We start from the raw sequence: 17,097 nt of genomic DNA on the forward strand, positions 1-17,097 counted from the left end.
TATTAACACAACTTGTCCTGAGGCGAGGCCGAGATATACACTTCAAAGGGTATACAGAAACATTGTCAGAATGAGGGAATTAGCCTACAGCTGTTCAGGTGTTTGGCCAGTAGGAGGCAATAACATGTAGATTAAGATGCCTTTTAGCTGTCTGGCAGCCACAATCAGTTTCCTATTCAGGTTATGGGGAAATGCCTTCAGCCATTCCCAACAGGTGACTACATGTGTGACTCTGTTGAGTCCCCAAATCTCATCAACCTTTTGATGAAACTCTTGAAATTATGACATGCTGGAATTGGTCTCCGGCTGTCCCGTTCTGTGTGTAGGCCACAGGGCTGGATGCAAGATACTTGAAATATCAAATAAGATATTTCAGATGGTGGGTAGTGTTAGGAGGGTCACATGGCAGAGGGTGGGGCAACATAATAGGTGGTCAGAGGACTCTGAGGGGGTGACGTTGCACTGTGCCCCAGTGGAAATGGGAGGACTTGTCCAGGTGCATGAGAGGTGCAACTTAGCTGTGTTTGGATGGGTACAACAGGAAGGCTGCCCTTTCAGCTCTTGACCGATTCTCGGTCAAGGGCAGGTACCTGGATTGCAGGTTTTATCCCCAGCCTGGTTGGGGCTGGTGCATGAAGTAACCAATCAATGTTTCTCTCTCTCTCTCTTTCTTTCTCTCTCTCACTCTCCTCACCCCCCATCCTTCCCTCCCTCCCTCCCCTTCCACTCTCCCTAAAAAACAACAATGGAAAATAATATCCTAGGGTGAGGATTAACAAAACAAAACAAAAGGCTGCCCTTTCAGACAATGAGGAGTTAATGCAGGGGGCGAGGTTGGGCACAGAGGTGTCCAGTCTCAGGGTGGCAGGCAGGGCTGTGAAGCAGAGCTGTGGCCCCCACTCCTCACACCCCTGCAGCACTCCTGGGCCCCTTTCTGAAATGCAGATGCTGACTCGGCAGGGCTGGGCAGGTCTGAGGCTGTGCATCCTGACGAGCTCCTGGTGACGTGGAGGCTGCTAGTGTGGCTTGCACATTGTACAGTGTGGTCTAAAGACGTGAATGAATTGAAACCCTGGACAGGCGAAGGAATCAGACTGGTAATGGGCCCACTGCCACTCCCCGCCTCTCCCCTCCCCTTGGGAGACTTCTGCTCTGTCCCCTTTGCAAGGGGCCAACTTGGACTTGGGGCGCATTTAAACATTCCCACCACCAGGAGGTCAGTGGTGCGAGGTGATAGGTCTCTCATGACCCGTTAGCATTGGAGGATTACTAAGATTGAATGAACCTGACCCTCAGTTAGAAGTTGCAGAGGCGGAGCCTGGGCATGAGCAATAAGGGCTCTTTGCTGTCTGTCAGGGTCCCTCTCGGGAATGCCTCACTGGCAGAGGATCCCTTAGTCCACACGCCCCTTCCCTTCATCCTCAAGTACCTATCTACTGAGTGCCTGCTGTGTCAGGCACCTCTCTGGACTAAATGGTGAGCAGAAAATGCCACAACCCCAGTGTTCACAGAGCTGAGAGGCTCTGGGTGAGAGATGTTGGAGACCCTGTAGTATATGTTGTAAGCATATGTCCTTGGGCTACTAGACCAAGGACAGAAAACTGAGTGGCTTAAAACATCAGAAATGTATCCTCTCCCAGTCCTGGACGCAGAAGTGTGAAAGCAGTCTGCCAGCGGGGCTCTGCTCCCTCCTTCCTGCCTCTTCCAGCTCCTGGTGGCCCCGGCATCCCTTGGCTTGTGCCACATCACCCCAGCCTCTGTTCCATCAACACAGAGTCTCCTTTTTATGTCTTCTGTCTCGTCTAAGGCACTTGTCATTGGATTTCAGGGTCACCCAGATGGTCCAGGATGACCCATCTCAAGGTCCTTAATTACACCTGCGAAGATCCCTTTTTATTTAATTACATCTGCAGAGACTGCCCAGTAAGTCACCTGCACCAGTGGTGGAGGTGAGGCTGTGGACTTGTCTTTTGGGGACCACCATTCTGCCCACGGCAGGCACAGTGTACTCAAGAAGGCATAGTTCTATCAGAGCCTGAGATGAGGGGCTGAGTCCACCTGAGGGTGACGTGTCAAGAGGGCTTTCTGGAGGAAATGGCCTTGGAGAGGAGGGGGAAGATTAGGCGTTCGCCAGGTGAGGGGAAGTGGTGGAGGTGGAAGGGCGTTCCAGGCAGAGGAACTGGCATGGGCAAAGGTTCAGGGACTGAAGGGAGCCATGTGTTCCTCCCAACTCGGAAGTTCCAAGTTCCTCTCCCACAGTCCAATTAGATGTTCCTCCTCTGCAGCTGTGTTGTGGCGTCTGGAGTAACAGAATGAATCTGCTGGTCAGGGCTGTGCCCTGTCTGAGCGTGTCCCAGCTCAGCATTCTTCCCCAGAACCCGGGGCAGGGGTGTGGAGGCCTGGAGACCAAGTTCAGTTGGGGGCAGGTAGCCACCGGTCCTGCAGAGGCTCAAAACCATTTAGCTCCATGCAGCAGGTGGGGCTCCCATGCACCGATGGGGGTGTCCAGTGGCACAGGCACTTGGGAAAGCAGTTTGGCAATTTCTTAGTTAAAAACGGGTCTAATCTATGACCCAGCGATTCTCCTGAGGGCATGTCCAGGAAGACAAAACACAGGTCCTCAAAAGGACTTGTTCCGGGTGCTCAGCGCTGTATGCACAGTAGCCAGAAACTAAGAACCACCAGGTGCCTGTCAGCAGCAGGCTGGCAGAAGCAACTGTGACTGCATCCATACAGGGGGTGGCACTCGGCAAAAATAGGAGTAACACGTGATCACCAGTGTGGCTGGATCTCACAAGCACGACACTGAGGAAGAAGCCAGATACCAAAATATGTAAAAGTAGAAAAATATTAGACCAGTGGTTTCTGGGGACAGGATTGGGGCATAAAGGGACTGGGACGGGACAGGAGGGCACGTCAGGCTGGTAGAGTGTTCTGTGTCCTGACAGAGGTGCATTTGTTGTGCCTCTTCAGGTGATAACCCTTGTATACATGTAGCCCGTGCAGTTTTAGCCCCATCTGGGTTTCTGATACCTCATTTGTCCATCTGGGCAGAGTGGTATGAATCCCAGACTGACTACCAGCAAGGCCTCGACAGTCCACCTGCCCTGCAGCTCTAGTTTCAGGGCAGGGGAGGGGCCCCGGGCCATAGGCAGCGTGACTTCTACAGGTGAGAGGCCCAGTGGAGAGAGCCATATCCAAGTCCCCAGGGGCAGCTGGCTGGGTGGTGGCCTTTGGGAGCACCCTGGCCCACAGTCCTGCTCTGCAGGTCTCCTTGGTCTTCCTGATCAGCGGGCTGGTCATCCTGGGCTATGCCGCCTCCGTCAGTGGCCAGGCCACCTACCAGGGCGTGGTTCGAGGGCTGTGTGGACCTGCCATCGGGAAGCTGTGTGAGGCCTGCTTCATCGTCAACCTGCTCATGATCTCCGTGGCCTTCCTCAGGGTGATCGGGGACCAGCTGGAGAAGCGTAAGTACTTGCACTGGAGGTGGGGTGGCCTCAGGGTTCGGTGCTCCTTATGCCCCCTGGGGCTCCTGGTTTGGAACAGGACGTGGACACTGAGCGGGACCCTGGGGGACAGCAGAAACCAAGACCACCCCTGAGCTCCTAACGTCCTGGAGACGGGAGACTTGGAATTAGTAATTACCAGCACAAGGAGAGTCCTGGGGGGGGGGGGGGGGGGGGGGGCAGGGGCAGGCTGTGGCTGGCTGTCTAGTGGGGTCCACTGCAGAGAAGCCCTGTGGGAGAGAACCAATCACACCTTGAGTTTTGGGACATTGGAGACTAAACCCCATGCACCTGGGCCTCTAGTTCCCCACTAACAATTTCCCTCTGAGCACGGCTTTAGTTGTATCCCCATCAATTTTGATATCTATTTTCATTTTTGTTCCATTTAAAACATTTGTTAAATTTTGCTGTGATTTCTTTGACTCACAGGGTGTTTAACGTTGTGTGGTTTGATTTCTAATTATTCGGGACTTTTTTTAGATCCCTTTTTGGGTTCTATCTTAATTGCATTGTGGTCAGACAACACACTTGGTGATTTCCGTTTTTCTGGTATTTGAGACTGCCCTGTGGGCCCCCACATGTTCTGTGTTGGTGAGCATTTTGCGTGGGGTGCAGTGTTCTGGAACTCTCCATCCGGTCAAGGTTCTCCACAGCTTTGAGCAGGTCTTCATAGCCTTGCTGACGTTTTGGGTCTAGTTATTCTATTCGTCTGAGTGAGGGTGTTAAGCCTGCAATCACAGTTGAAGATTTTATCTGTTTCTCACTTTTAACTGTCCAGTTTCGCCTCACGGTCCTGGAAGCTCCGTCATAGGCACCCACCCACGAACGACCCTTTATTGTTATGAAATACCCGCTTTTGTCTCTGGTGATACTTGGTCGCTAAGTCACCCTCCTCTACTATAAATGTAGGCGCTCCAGCTGCCTTCAGTATTTCTCTTCCCGTTCATTCTCTGTGAACCAAACTGTGACGTGGGCTTCCCAGTGCATTTCTCGTAGGTAGCATGTGGTCGGGTCGTTTTTTTTTAAAAAATCATCTTGACGATCTCAGACAGACTTCTAATTGGAATGTAATTGTTGATATGGTTAGCTTTCGCTCCGACGTTTTGATGTTTCTTTGGTTTGTTCTCTCCGCCACTTTAACCGTGAATAAAAAGGCCCCTGGCTCTGGCGTGCTGAGATTAGAGGCTTCTATGTTTGGGGCAGCACTGTTACCCAGAAAGCATTGCGGTTGGCAGAGCTGAGCCTACGGTGGGTAAATGAGTACAAAATGCCCTGCTTGCAAGTGGCAAGTCGAGGCCACGTCAGCTTCACCTCGGGTCACCGGGCCGTACCGCCGTGTGAGGAAGATTCTGAAGCTGCGTGCAGGCTCAGCTGTGGAGCCCAGAGTGATTAGAGTTGATTAGATACAGGCCACCTGGTTCTGGGGGGGTTGACTGGGGAGGAGAGGGCATTGTGTGTGTGTTTCTGGTTAGGTCAGGGGTGGGCAAACTTTTTGACTCGAGGGCCACAATGGGTTCTTAAACTGGACCGGAGGGCCGGAACAAAAGCATGGATGGAGTGTTTGTGTGAACTAATATAAATTCAAAGTAAACATCATTACATAAAAGGGTATGGTCTTTTTTTTTTTTTTTAGTTTTATTCATTTCAAACGGGCTGGATCTGTAGTTTGCCCACGGCTGGGTTAGGTACTTGCGGGGAGGAGGCGAGGGGAGAGGGTCTTTCTGGGGCAAGTCCAGGTTTCTCCGCAGGAGGACTACCTGGAGCAGTGATGGCGAACCTATGACACGCGTGTCAGAGGTGACACGCGAACTCATTTTTTTGGTTGATTTTTCTTTGTTAAATGGCATTTAAATATATAAAATAAATGTCAAAAATATAAGTCTTTGTTTTACTATGGTTGCAAATATCAAAAAATTTCTATATGTGACACGGCACCAGAGTTAAGTTAGGGTTTTTCAAAATGCTGACACGCCAAGCTCAAAAGGTTCTCCATCACTGGACAAGGGGGTCCATGTGGAGAGGCCCCAAAACTGCAGGGAAGGCCCAGCTGAGCCACGGTGTCCCCACCAGGCACCTGATGTGGGGAGAGCCATCGAGAACCCTCCAGACCAGCCCTCCCACCAGCCAAATACCCTCAAGTGACCCCCATGGGTTCCACATGGAGCAGAAGTAGCCAGCTCAGCCCTATCTCATTCTTCACATCCTGCTCATGGCAGATAATCAAGTGGACACGCCAGGCCATGTTGGGGTAGTTTGTTGTGCAGCGGTGACAGAGAATATGGCTTTGCCCAGCACCAAAAAGCCACCCTGGCCCCGCTAGACCCACACACCCCCTGAGCTCCCAAGCAGAAACAGAAGGATCTGGTACAACAGTGGTTCTCAACCTTCTGGCCCTTTAAATACAATTCCTCATGTTGTGACCCAACCATAAAATTATTTTCGTTGCTACTTCATAACTGTAATGATGCTACTGTTATGAATCGTAATATAAATATCTAAATATAAATATCTGATATTAGGCGACCCCTGTGAAAGGGTCGTTCGACCGCCAAAGAGGTCGCAACCCACAGGTTGAGAACCGCTGTGTTACAAGCACATAAGGGCCCAGGTGCCTCAGGGTAGGTCCTTTGTCTCACTTGTGGCTGGATTCCAGCGCGGGGAGCAGTGCCTGGCTGGTAGGAGCCCAGTGAGCATCTGTCGAATGAGTTTCTGCAGCCAGATCCTTCCTTCGTGGTGGCACATGATGGGGTCCCCATCATGCTTGTCCCATCCCTTTAGACTCACAGGGCTGACAGTGCCCATGGCAACCCCTGCCAGGGATGGAGAGCGGGAGCCCGGGGCAGGACTCTGACTGCTGGGTGAGAGCCACAGGCTCACTGCGACCCCCCTTCCTTCCGCCTTCCCACCAGTGTGTGACTTCCTCCTGCCCGCCCTGCAGCCCTGGTATGCTGACCAGCGCTTCACCTTGACCCTGCTCTCCATGCTGGTCATCCTGCCCCTGTCCGTCCCGAGGGAGATCAGGTTCCAGAAAGTCACGAGGTACGGGGCTGCAGGCTTCCTGGCAGGGCAGCGGCTTTGACTGGGTCCCCACTGCCCTGGGTTGGTGTTTTGGGGGGGCTCTGTCCGCCTCTGCTAGGGGAGCTGTTAGTGTTGGCCTTCCCATTTGGAGAAGGAGGAAAACATTAAAAATCACACAAGTAACGTGTGTGTGTGTGATAGGAAATATAGAGAAGCAAAAGAGAAAACTACCATAATGGCATAACCTGCTGCTGCTGTTTTCTTTAACTATTACAGACTTCATAGGCCCACGCGTGCACACTCACAGGCACAGAGGCAGACATACACATACTGTTTTTCATACTGTGGTCTGTGGCTTTACGTATATATATATTTTTTTAAATATATTTTATTGATTTTTTACAGAGAGGAAGAGAGAGGGATAGAGAGTTAGAAACATCGATGAGAGAGAAACATCGATCAGCTGCCTCTTGCACACCTCCTACTGGGGATGTGCCCGCAACCAAGGTACATGCCCTTGGCCGGAATCGAACCTGGGACCCTTTAGTCCGCAGGCAGATGCTCTATCCACTGAGCCAAACCGGTCAGGGCACTTTACGTATATTTTTGAAGGAAAAAAAAAAGGGTCTGGCAAAAGTATTCATGCAAATTTGCAACTTATGTTTCCCTGTTGTGTTCAGAGCAACAATGGACGTCTTACCTTGGAAACGGAGAAACAGGGGGTAGGGGACTAGAGCCCTAGGTGCCCCCAGCCCTCCAGTCTCTCGTCCCGCCCACTGAGGCAGGGGTCCTCCTCCCCATAGCCAGTGTCCTGGCTTAGCTGCCACATCCGAGGCTGAGTGGCCGTGGAGACACAGGGTGCCGGTGGTCACCACAGCCTCGCAGGTGCAGCCAGTTAGGAACTGGCCCAATCCGACCCTGGGCCTGAGCACAGTCCTGCCTGAAAGATCTCCCACATCCCCACTTGCAGATGAGGGACCCAAGGCGCGGAGCCGTGAGAGCTGCCTGGCACCTTGCCCGTGTGGGCAGAGCCGGCATTCAGACCCCCTCTGTGCGTGTGGTCATGCATCGTCTGTGTGTTAGCTTCCTAGGCACCCTGGCCGCCTGCTACCTGGCCCTGGTCATCGTGGCGCAGTACTACCTGAGGCCCCAGGACCTTGCTCGTGAGCCCCATCCTGCTCTGAGGTGAGTCTGAGGGGATGGCCTTCCCTGGCTTCCTGGGGTGCTGCAGGGGATCCAGCAGGAAGGACACTTCTCCCCACTGTTTGCACAGAGCCCCGCTCCTCTCAGCGAAATGCCTGGTGTCTCTGATGCCTGAGGTCCCAGCGAAAGCCCCTGTCCCCCCCCAGAATGGACACAGCTGGGTTGTAGGAACCAGGGACAGGCCAAGGAACACAGCTCTAAGCCCCTTCACCCTGGGGCTCCTGGGCTTTCGCAGCTGTGTCCCCACAGCCTGGAGCCGGTGGAACCGGCCAGCGAGATGCCGATGCCTGGGCAGAGGGAGCAGGAGTGACAGAGGCCAGTGTGGCCCCATCGGCCTGAGGCCTGAGCAAGGCCAGGAGGGGGGCGGGTGTCCTGTGGGGACGCGGAGCCTCACTGAGGAAGGGTTTTGCTGGGCAGCTGCTTCAGGGTGTGAGCACAGCAGGGGCTTGAAATCAGATCTTCGGGTGACCGGCCAGCTCCGTAGGCATGTGACCTATGAACTTACCAGGGCTGCACGCAGAAGGGCGTTGCACTCGGTTTAATGCCCTGCTGCCACCATCCCAATGTTCTTAATGGTTGTCGAACAAGGGTCCGCCATGTTCATTTTGCACCGGGCCCCGCAAACTATGTGGCCCCTCCTGGCCGACAGATTGGAAGTGGAGCATGAGAGCGGAGTCCAGGGTGGCTCTGAGCTCTGGCCTGAGCACTGGGAAGGTGGCGGTGCTGTTTCCTAGGACGGAGGAGGCGAGAGGAGCAGGTGGCTGGGGGAGAGGGAGGGGGCGTGAGGTTGGAGTCGGCTTTGAATGCCTAAATGAAGGTACAGGTAGCTTGTCAGACCTGCGTCTGGATTCAGGGAGAGAGAAGCTGGGCTGGAGGGAGGATGTGGCTGGTGTCAGCCCAGAGATGGCATTTAAGGCCCTGGACTGGGCAGGTGGTACACTCAGGACCCACAGTGCTCTGTCCGGCACTGGAGGTCGGGGGAGGAGGAGGAGCTGTGGAGGGGTGGGAGTCGGATGTGTTAGCTTTCTGGAGCTGCTGTGACAAACGACCACAAACCTGGTGGCTTCACACAAAAACAGCTTATCCTCTCTCAGTTCTGGAAGCCAGGAGTCCAAAATCAAGGTGCGGCAGGCCAGGCTTCCTCTGGAGGCTCCAGGGGAGGGCCCTGCCTGCCTTGTCCAGCTCCCGGGGCCGCCAGTGGTCCTTGGCTGGAAGGTGGATGCCTCGCTCCAGTCTCCAGTGGATGTAAATTTGGGGGGACACTATTCAACCAGGACAGAGGATAATAGTAGGTGGGTCGCAGATGTCGGTGAACAAAATTTCAGGAAGTTGGCATGATCATTGCCAAATGTTCCCCTGGTTACAATGGACTGAGCCCTGGGCATGGATTTGGAGGCTGCTGGTGTGACTTGGTCAGGGCAGGAGAGGCAGTGAAGGCCCAGGTGGATTGGGTTCAGGAGAGAAGGGAGGAGGCAGGAAAGAGCTCTTCTGAGGAGGGGAGGAGAGGAATGGGCGGGAGCCATGAGGGACAGAGGCCCCAGCCCCTATTTATGCTGACGGTCATCTCTTAGAGAAGGAAGAACCAACGAGGAGAGGGCCAGGCTCACTGCTAATCTGCAGCCTTGAGTCAGGGGGAGGGGAGGTCCTGTGCGCTGGGGTCTCTTTCCCGGGGCCAGGGGGCCTGCACATGTGGCCCAGGGGATGCAGGTGGGCAGATGGGGCCGTGCCTACATGGGCACTCTGGTGGTGAACAGGAAGCCTGGCACCAGGGACAGGGCTGTTGAGGAAAGTGTGGGAAGCCCGGCCCGGTGGGGAGGCGCCATGAGCAGCTTTTAGAGTTAAGTCAGCCGTGTGCAGCACGAGCAGGAGTCAGCACTGTGCACGTGTCCCGTGGCTGCTGTGACAAACCAGCCCTGCACTGCTGGGGTCTGTTTGATGGAGGTGAAACCAGCCCTGCACTGCTGGGGTCTGTTTGATGGAGGTCAAACCATCCCTGCACTGCTGGGGTCTGTTTGATGGAGGTCAAACCAGCCCTGCACTGTTGGGGTCTGTTTGATGGAGGCTGCCTGAGCTCCCCAGCCCTAACCTCACAGGAACAGGCAGCCTCAGAGGAAGGCTGGGAGTTCCTGCTCGTCGTGCCCTTTCCAAGCTCTGCCAGCCCAGAGAATGTCAAGTTACCAAAATGTCAGCTCAAATGTAATTAGAGAGTGCAACACAGAGCATGGCTCCCTTTCCATCTCCCAAACCAGGGACTGGACGCAATAATTAAAAATACATCTTACAGCCGTGCGCAGTGACACCTTTCTGGTCTTTAAAACTCATCTTCAAGTTGAGTGTGGCAGTGAAGTTAGCTTTTTGTAATGAACACCTGTTCTTGTCTGTTTGCAGTCCTTCCTCCTGGACCTCTGTGTTTAGTGTCTTCCCCACCATCTGCTTTGGATTTCAGGTAAGCTCAGCTCTGTGTTGGCGAGCGTGGCGTGGGCGAGCGTGGCGTGGGCGGGCTGTGGTGACTGCCTGCTCCCGTGGGAGAATGTGGCCTTCCTGGCAGGAGAGAGGGGTGAGGGCTTGTTCCAGGATGTGATGGGCTGTCTTCCGGAGACGGTGCGTGTGTTGGAATCTGCGTTCAGTGAGGTGTGACTTGCTGTAGAACTGGGGAACCCGGCCCCCACTGGCAGCCAGCAGCAGCAGCAGAGTGGGAATTCAGCACCTGTCCCTCCGCATGTAAAACCCTCGCTGGACAGTCGCCGTGCCAGGACACCCAGAGTTGTCCATGTCCTCAGCAGATCTCTGTCCCAGGGGCCTCGGAGAGGAAGCATCCTGCCTCTGGAGGCGTGGAGGCGGGGCTGGAAGGTGTGCAGGGGGCTGGCTGCGTGGTGGGGGTCCGGGGCAGAGTGTCTGACAGTCATGGACTGAGGGTGGGCTCTGTGCAGTCCAGCTGAGGGGCTTCTGACAGCCCTGGGCGGGGCAGAGTCAGAGACACCTCTTTCAGGCACTGATGTCTGAAAGGCATCTTGAAGAATGTGTGGGGGGCACCAGGTGAAGGGGAGGGCGGTCCAGCTAGAAGGGACAGCACAGGTGAGTGGGGAGGGGGAGGAGGAAGAGGAAGCGGGGAGCATGCCTGGTGGGGCTGCAGGGCTGTAAAGGGCTCTGCTAGGTGGGGTCCCCGGGGTGCCGTACTGGGGAGCGTGGGCTCTGCTCCCTGCCTTCCGGGTTTTCCAGGCTCCTAGCAGGTGGCAGCTGACTCCATTCTTCCATTGTTTATTTTAGGAAAGACGTGCCTCTCTCCTAAAAACCTACCCAGCACACCAATAGCAAAACCACCCCAGAGCAAAGTCGAGTTGGGGGGTGGGGGGGGGGGTGGTGGGGGGGGGGGTGGTGGTGGTTCAGGAGCGACAGTATCTCAGCTTCCTGCCCTGAGTTTTTCTTCCCTTAGCCGCCAACTGGCGCCTGTTTCTGTTCTTCATCTTGCATTTTCTCTGGGAAACAGTTTTGAAAAAAAATCTTGAAACATTTCCATTTCTCTTGCTTATAAATGAGTTGATGTTATCACTTCTGGAGCTTAGCAAGCCATTTATAAGAAATTCTCACATTTTTCCTTGCACACCCAATATTTTGAAAGATCTAGAGCAGCGATTTTGGTGTCAGCTGTTCGTCGGGATGTGGTTTAGCGCCCCTCTCTCCAGTGTCTGAGCACCATATGGCGTGGCGGGCTCCACTGGGGGCTGCTTTTCAGATGCTTCCTGGGGGTGCCCCGCTCGCCTTTGCCTCAGCTCCCGCATTCCATTCTCCTAGCAACCGAGGCCTGGCTGAGGTTTCCAGGGACACGGATGCAGGATGGAGATTTGGGAAAAGATGTGAATTGCCGGGTGGGGGTGGGGCTGAGGCCGGAGGCCAGAGGCAGGGCTGTCGGGTCTGGCTGGGAGAGTCTGTGTGGAGGAGGGCAGGAAACAGGGAGGGAGGGGGCAAGGCTGGAGGGCCCTGTGAGGTGGGGAGGTCTCCTTGTCGTCAGGAGCTCCAACCTGGTTCAAACACCACCCCCACATGTAGCAGCCCCACCACCAGCTGCGTGGAGCTGGTAGGAGGGGCCTGCGGAGCAGAGTGGGTGCGGGCTCTGCTCCTGCCATCCCGGCTGCACCGGGGATTTCTCTGTTGTTGTTTTTTTAAACAACAGCTTTATTGAGATAGAACTCACATAGCATGCATTTCACCCACCTGAAGTGTAAGATCCAGGGGTGTGGTATGTTCACAGAGCTGTGGGACCATCACCACAGTTGATTTTCGACCATTTCATCTCCCCCAGAACCCTGAACCTGTTACCAGTCACCCCACCGCCCTCAGCCCTCCCTCAGCCCCTGCAACCAGGAGTCCCCTTGCTGTCTCTGCCTGCTGTGGACGGTTCACATAAATGAATCCCACGATGCTGGTGCTTTGTGACAGCTCTCACAGCATCGTGTCCTTGAGCTCACCCACCTGGTGGGTGTGTCCGTGCTCTGTTCCTTTTTATGGCCGAGTCATATTCCACCGTTTGCTTATCCATCCCTCAGCCATGCACACCAGGCAGTTTCCAGCTCTTAGCCAGCGTGGGTGCCGCTGCCTGCATCCCGGCTCAGCGAGAGCCTGCGCACAGCCAGCCCCTCCCACAGGTTGTTCCAGCAGGGCAGCCCCCCCACCCCAACCCGTCCATCCCAGGGGACCTGTTGCACCTTCCCGATGAAACCAAGAGAAATGTGACCTAGGAATCTTAAGACAAACAGAAAGAAGGGCAGGGCTCATCCAGACACCTCCAAGCATTTCCCCCATTTCTGAGTTTGGGAGACAGGAGCGGGGAGCATTGATCCATGGAGCTCCCTGCCCCTCAGTTGAGGGTCCCCAGGGATTGAGGGCTCCTGTGAGGTCAGAGAAGTCCCGGGAAAGAAACCCAAAGAGGCACTGGTGCCCGAAGCTAGTCTGTCCTAGAAGGTACATGTGAGCTCCCTGGGGACCGTGTTGGGCTAGTTTCCGTGGTACCCAGACTTGCACTGAGTCAGACTGATAAGATTTGAGTCCTGGAGAGCGTGGGCTGGGTAGGGGCAGCCTCCCTGTTGCCGGGTGGGTTACTTAAAGGGATGGGTAAACGAGTAACCCCTGGAGCATTTCTCAGCGGTGGGCCAGGCTCCCTGCTTGGCTGGAGCAAGACAGACGTGGTCCTTGATGTCAGGGAGCTGATGGTAGATGCTGAACAAGCAAACCCAAACTTGCTCACGTGGGGTGGCGGTAGGGGGGGGGTGGTGGTGGTGGGAACACATGAGAGAGGAACTTGACCAGAGTGGGGGGCGTCATGTGGGAACACATGAGATAGGAACTTGGCGTGGGGGGGGTGGGGGTTTGGGAACACATGAGAGAGGAACTTGGCTGTGGGGGTGGGGGGGGTCACATGAGAGAGGAACTTGGCCTGGCTGGGAGGCTTTCCTAAGGTATGAGAAGGAGCTGCCAGGCCAGGAGAGAATCCCAGGGAGAGGAAACGGCTAGAGAAAAGGCCCTGCGGCCGCGCAGAAGGGCAGGTGGGCCTTGCTCAGTGAGGGAGAGGAGTGGGGCCCGAGCCTGGAGAGAGGGCAGGAGTAGATCAGCAGGTTTGGTTTTGACCAGAAGTGAGCGAGCATGTGACATGACAGTGGGAACCCTGACCCAGGAGCCTGGGAAGGTCCCAAACCCACAGGGCACATCCAGATACAGCGGCGCCTCTCAGCCCTGCCTGCGGGTCAGGGCCTCCTGGCTGCCTGTAAGGCACCACTGCCCAGGACTGCCCAGGGAAACAGCGTCCCCGGCGCAGGTGGGCTTTTGCATGGGCTAGATGTACTTTAAATTTATGACAATCCTATATAATAAAAGGCTAATATGCAAATTGACCAAACGGCTGAACCACCGGCCGCTATGATGCACACTGGCCACCAGGGGGCAGACACTCAATGCAGGAGCTGCCCCCTGGTAGTCAGTGTGGGAGCACTGCTCAGCCAGAAGCCGGGCTCACAGCTGGCCAGTGCAGCGGTGGTGGTGAGAGCCTCTCCTGCCTCTGCGGCAGTGCTAAGGATATCTGACTGATGGCTTAGGCCCACTCCCTACATCCCTACTCCCTACATCAGTTGGACATCCCCTGAGGGCTCCTGGACTGTGAGAGGGAGCAGGCCAGGCTGAGGGCCACCCCCCCCCCCCCGCCCCCCTACCCCCCGAGTGCACGAATTTCATAATACGAAATATATGCATCACAAGTATGTATGCTCCCATGCAGCCACCACCCAGTCAGGACAGAGAACACTGTCAGCTCCTATGGAAGGCTCCCTCGTGACATTTTCCACCGAGTGACATCCACCCCACCCACACACTGTTCTGCCTTGTGTCACCATAAGTGGTGGTTCTCAATGGGGGTGACTGTGCCCCCCCCCTCCCCCAGTGGAAATTTGGCATTGTCTGGAGACATTTTTGGTTGTAACACTGGGGGCAGGTATTCCTGGCATCTAGTGGGTTGAGGTCAGGGATGCTGCTCAATATCCTATGATGCCCTGGATGGCCCCTGTTTGGGCTGGTTTGGCTTGTATTTTGAACTTCATATACAGGAAAATGTTCTTTCGTGTCTGGTTTCCTTTGTAAAAACATTAAAACTGTGAGGTTCTTTCTTGTTGAGGTGCATAGTGTGTACATCCTTTTTCATTGCCATGTAATATTCCACCAAATGACTATCTAGTGGTTTACTTAAGCCTTTTACTGCTGGTGGACGTTCGGTGGTTTCCTGTATTTTGGGACACTTTTGAGATTGTTCTGGGTGAGTCTAATGCCCAGCCACCGACTGTGCCCGCCTGTCTTCTAGTGTCACGAAGCTGCTGTCTCCATCTACTGCAGCATGCGCAACCGGAGCCTGTCCCACTGGGCCCTGGTCTCCGTGCTGTCCTTGCTGGCCTGCTGCCTTGTCTACTCGCTGACAGGTAAGGCCCTGCCTGGGGCACCCGGGTAGGGATTGGCAGGAGAAATGGCAATCATGACGAGTATGTATAGAGAGCTTACAGTGTGCAAAGCTCAGCACTATGCAGTTTGGGTGCCTTCTCTCATTTAGTCCTTAACACCCCCTAGGAAAGGCCTCATTTCATAGATGAGCAAACTGAGGCTCAGAAGGTCCAGGGCCTGCAGGGTCATGGGTTGGCCAAGGTCTCCAAACTCCACGTGGCAAAGCTGTGACCCTAACCCTGGCCCAGCTGTCTCCACAGCCCCTCCCTGCTCTGTGCTTCCGCTTGCTGCTGCCTGATGGGACAGTGATAACAATGGTCATCATCGCATTACATCTGGGTAGCCGTTTGCAAAGTGCTCTCATGGATTCGATGGATGCGGGCGCTCACGAACCTGTGCTGTACGCAGAGGGTCTTCAGAGGTGACGGCAGTGTGGCTCAGAGAGGGGCTGTGATCTGCCCAGGTCACTGCATGCGCACGGCACAGCCCAGGTCCAGGCTCAGGCTGACTTTGGGGCGCCCTCCTCCAGCCCCGAGGCTGGCTCTTTCGTCTGCCTGTGGGGGCCTCTGGCTTGGGAAGCCCTGGGGCTGCAGAGAATGTGCCTGGTGCCTTGGACACCATGGTATCAAAATACTTTCTGGGCGATCTCTCCCCAAGCGGCCGGGGTGGGGGGGTCCCTGTCAGGCTGTGGCCCCTGTGTAGGAGGGCCATGACCTGGTCACTGAGAGTCACATCCAGGTGGCTCAGGTCGAGGGTCAGTAGGATCATGAAGCTAAAGTGAGCCATAGCTCTTGGCCAGAGATGGGTGTCTCAGGGCAGGGCAGGTAACTAGGCTGTAAGAGGCAGCATTGCGTTGCAGGCAAGGGGCCTGGTGCGCTGTACCCAGTTCTGTGCTGTCTGTGTGATTCTGGCAATTGTTGACACCTTGGGTCTTGGTCTTCCCCATCAGGAAAATGAGTGCGCTGCCAATGGCTTTCTGTGGGTGCTGTCGGAGTGGGATGACGGGCATGAAAGGCACTGATATCGTTTGCAGAGCGCTGTGTGCCCCTGCAGTGCCCACTCCATGAACAGGCCCTGGTGGGCTGTTTGGAAGAAGGGTTCCGACAGCTTTGCCCAGTGGGAGTTTTGAGTCAGAGGAACAGAGTCTCCTGTAGGCTGAGGACAGGAACACCTTGGGAAATGGCAGAACAGAGAACTCTTCCAGAACCTTCTGTCGGCTCCTAGGAAAAGCCTTACAGGTGGTAGAAGCCGGTGGGTGTGTCAGAGTTGGGAGGGGCGCAGCATTTTCTCATCAGCTCCCTGCCTCACCTCCCTTCCTCCCAGGCGTTTATGGCTTCCTGACCTTCGGGACTGAAGTCTCTGCCGACATCCTGATGTCCTACCCGGGTGACGACGAGGTCATCATCGTGGCCCGAGTCCTCTTCGCCATCTCCATCGTGACCGTCTACCCCATTGTGCTCTTCCTGGGGAGGTGAGCTGACTCGGCGTGGGGTGTGCTCAGTGCAGGGCACTGATACTGATCATGGTTTAGCCGTGCCAGGCACTGCTAGCCGATGTGTGGTGGGACGGCCGTCATCTCTGCTTCATAGAGGAGTAAGTGGGTCAGGTAATTAGGTCACTGGCCCAGCATCAACAGGGAGCGTTGTCAGCACTGGAGCCTGGTCTCCAGCCGGCCCTTGACCACCCACTGCGTGGCCCCTCGCTGCTGGCACGGTGCCTGGGGAATAACAGCCCCTGGTGTGGAACCGGAGCCGTGCCAGGTGTGCAGGGCAGGGGGCGGGGCCTCTAGGGAGCCCGAAGGCAGGCAGGTGAGAGGGCTGGAGCCCGGAGCCGTGTGTGCCTGTGCTGGCGTGGCCTCCAGGTCGGTGATGCAGGATTTCTGGAGGAGGAGCTGTTGCCAGGAGTGTGGGCCCAGGGCCCTGGCCAACCCCTCGGGGCTGCTGACTGTCCTGTGGGTCACCGTGACGCTCGCCATGGCCCTGTTCCTGCCGGACCTCAGCGAGATCATCGGCATCATCGGTGGCATCAGTTCCTTCTTCATCTTCATCTTCCCAGGTGAGGTGTCGCTTCCCGGGCCTCCTGCCTGCTTGTTGTCTCCCCCCTTGCACCCCCCGTCCCCGCTCCTCTCAGCAGGGAGTCCCTGTGTTGGGGGTCAGGGGTCGAGGCGGGAGCCCTGTGTAGACAGGATGGTTCCCAGCCCTGTTTCCTGGCCAGGCATGGGCTGGCGGCTTTATAGACCTTCCCTCATTAAACAGCTCTGTGCCCTCGACACTCCTGACCTCCTGATGGGGGCTCCGTTACTCCCACTGCAGATGGGGACCGAGGCCTGGGGCCTCCCGGTGGCATGGCGAGCATGTAGCAGGGCCAAGTCCACCTCCCACGGCTGCCACTCGCT

The 17,097-nt window shown here is 55.6% G+C and overlaps 1 protein-coding gene across 4 annotated transcripts in view; it reads left to right on the forward strand.

The window, feature by feature from the left end:
* SLC38A8 (solute carrier family 38 member 8) overlaps positions 1-17,097 on the forward strand; it is a 41,441-nt gene that overhangs the window by 6,182 nt on the left and 18,162 nt on the right. For all 4 annotated transcript variants that reach the window (XM_070397833.1, XM_070397831.1, XM_070397830.1 and 1 more), the window contains 7 exons: positions 3,269-3,467; positions 6,416-6,545; positions 7,608-7,709; positions 10,116-10,173; positions 14,569-14,683; positions 16,026-16,173; positions 16,564-16,757. In XM_070397833.1, the coding sequence (XP_070253934.1) occupies positions 3,269-3,467; positions 6,416-6,545; positions 7,608-7,709; positions 10,116-10,173; positions 14,569-14,683; positions 16,026-16,173; positions 16,564-16,757 (946 nt within the window). The remainder of the gene's footprint in view (positions 1-3,268; positions 3,468-6,415; positions 6,546-7,607; positions 7,710-10,115; positions 10,174-14,568; positions 14,684-16,025; positions 16,174-16,563; positions 16,758-17,097) is intronic.

This window comes from Myotis yumanensis, unplaced genomic scaffold (assembly GCF_028538775.1).
Source record: "Myotis yumanensis isolate MYYU_CA2020_CCGP unplaced genomic scaffold, mMyoYum1.0.hap1 SCAF_18, whole genome shotgun sequence".
Classification (NCBI taxonomy): domain Eukaryota; kingdom Metazoa; phylum Chordata; class Mammalia; order Chiroptera; family Vespertilionidae; genus Myotis; species Myotis yumanensis.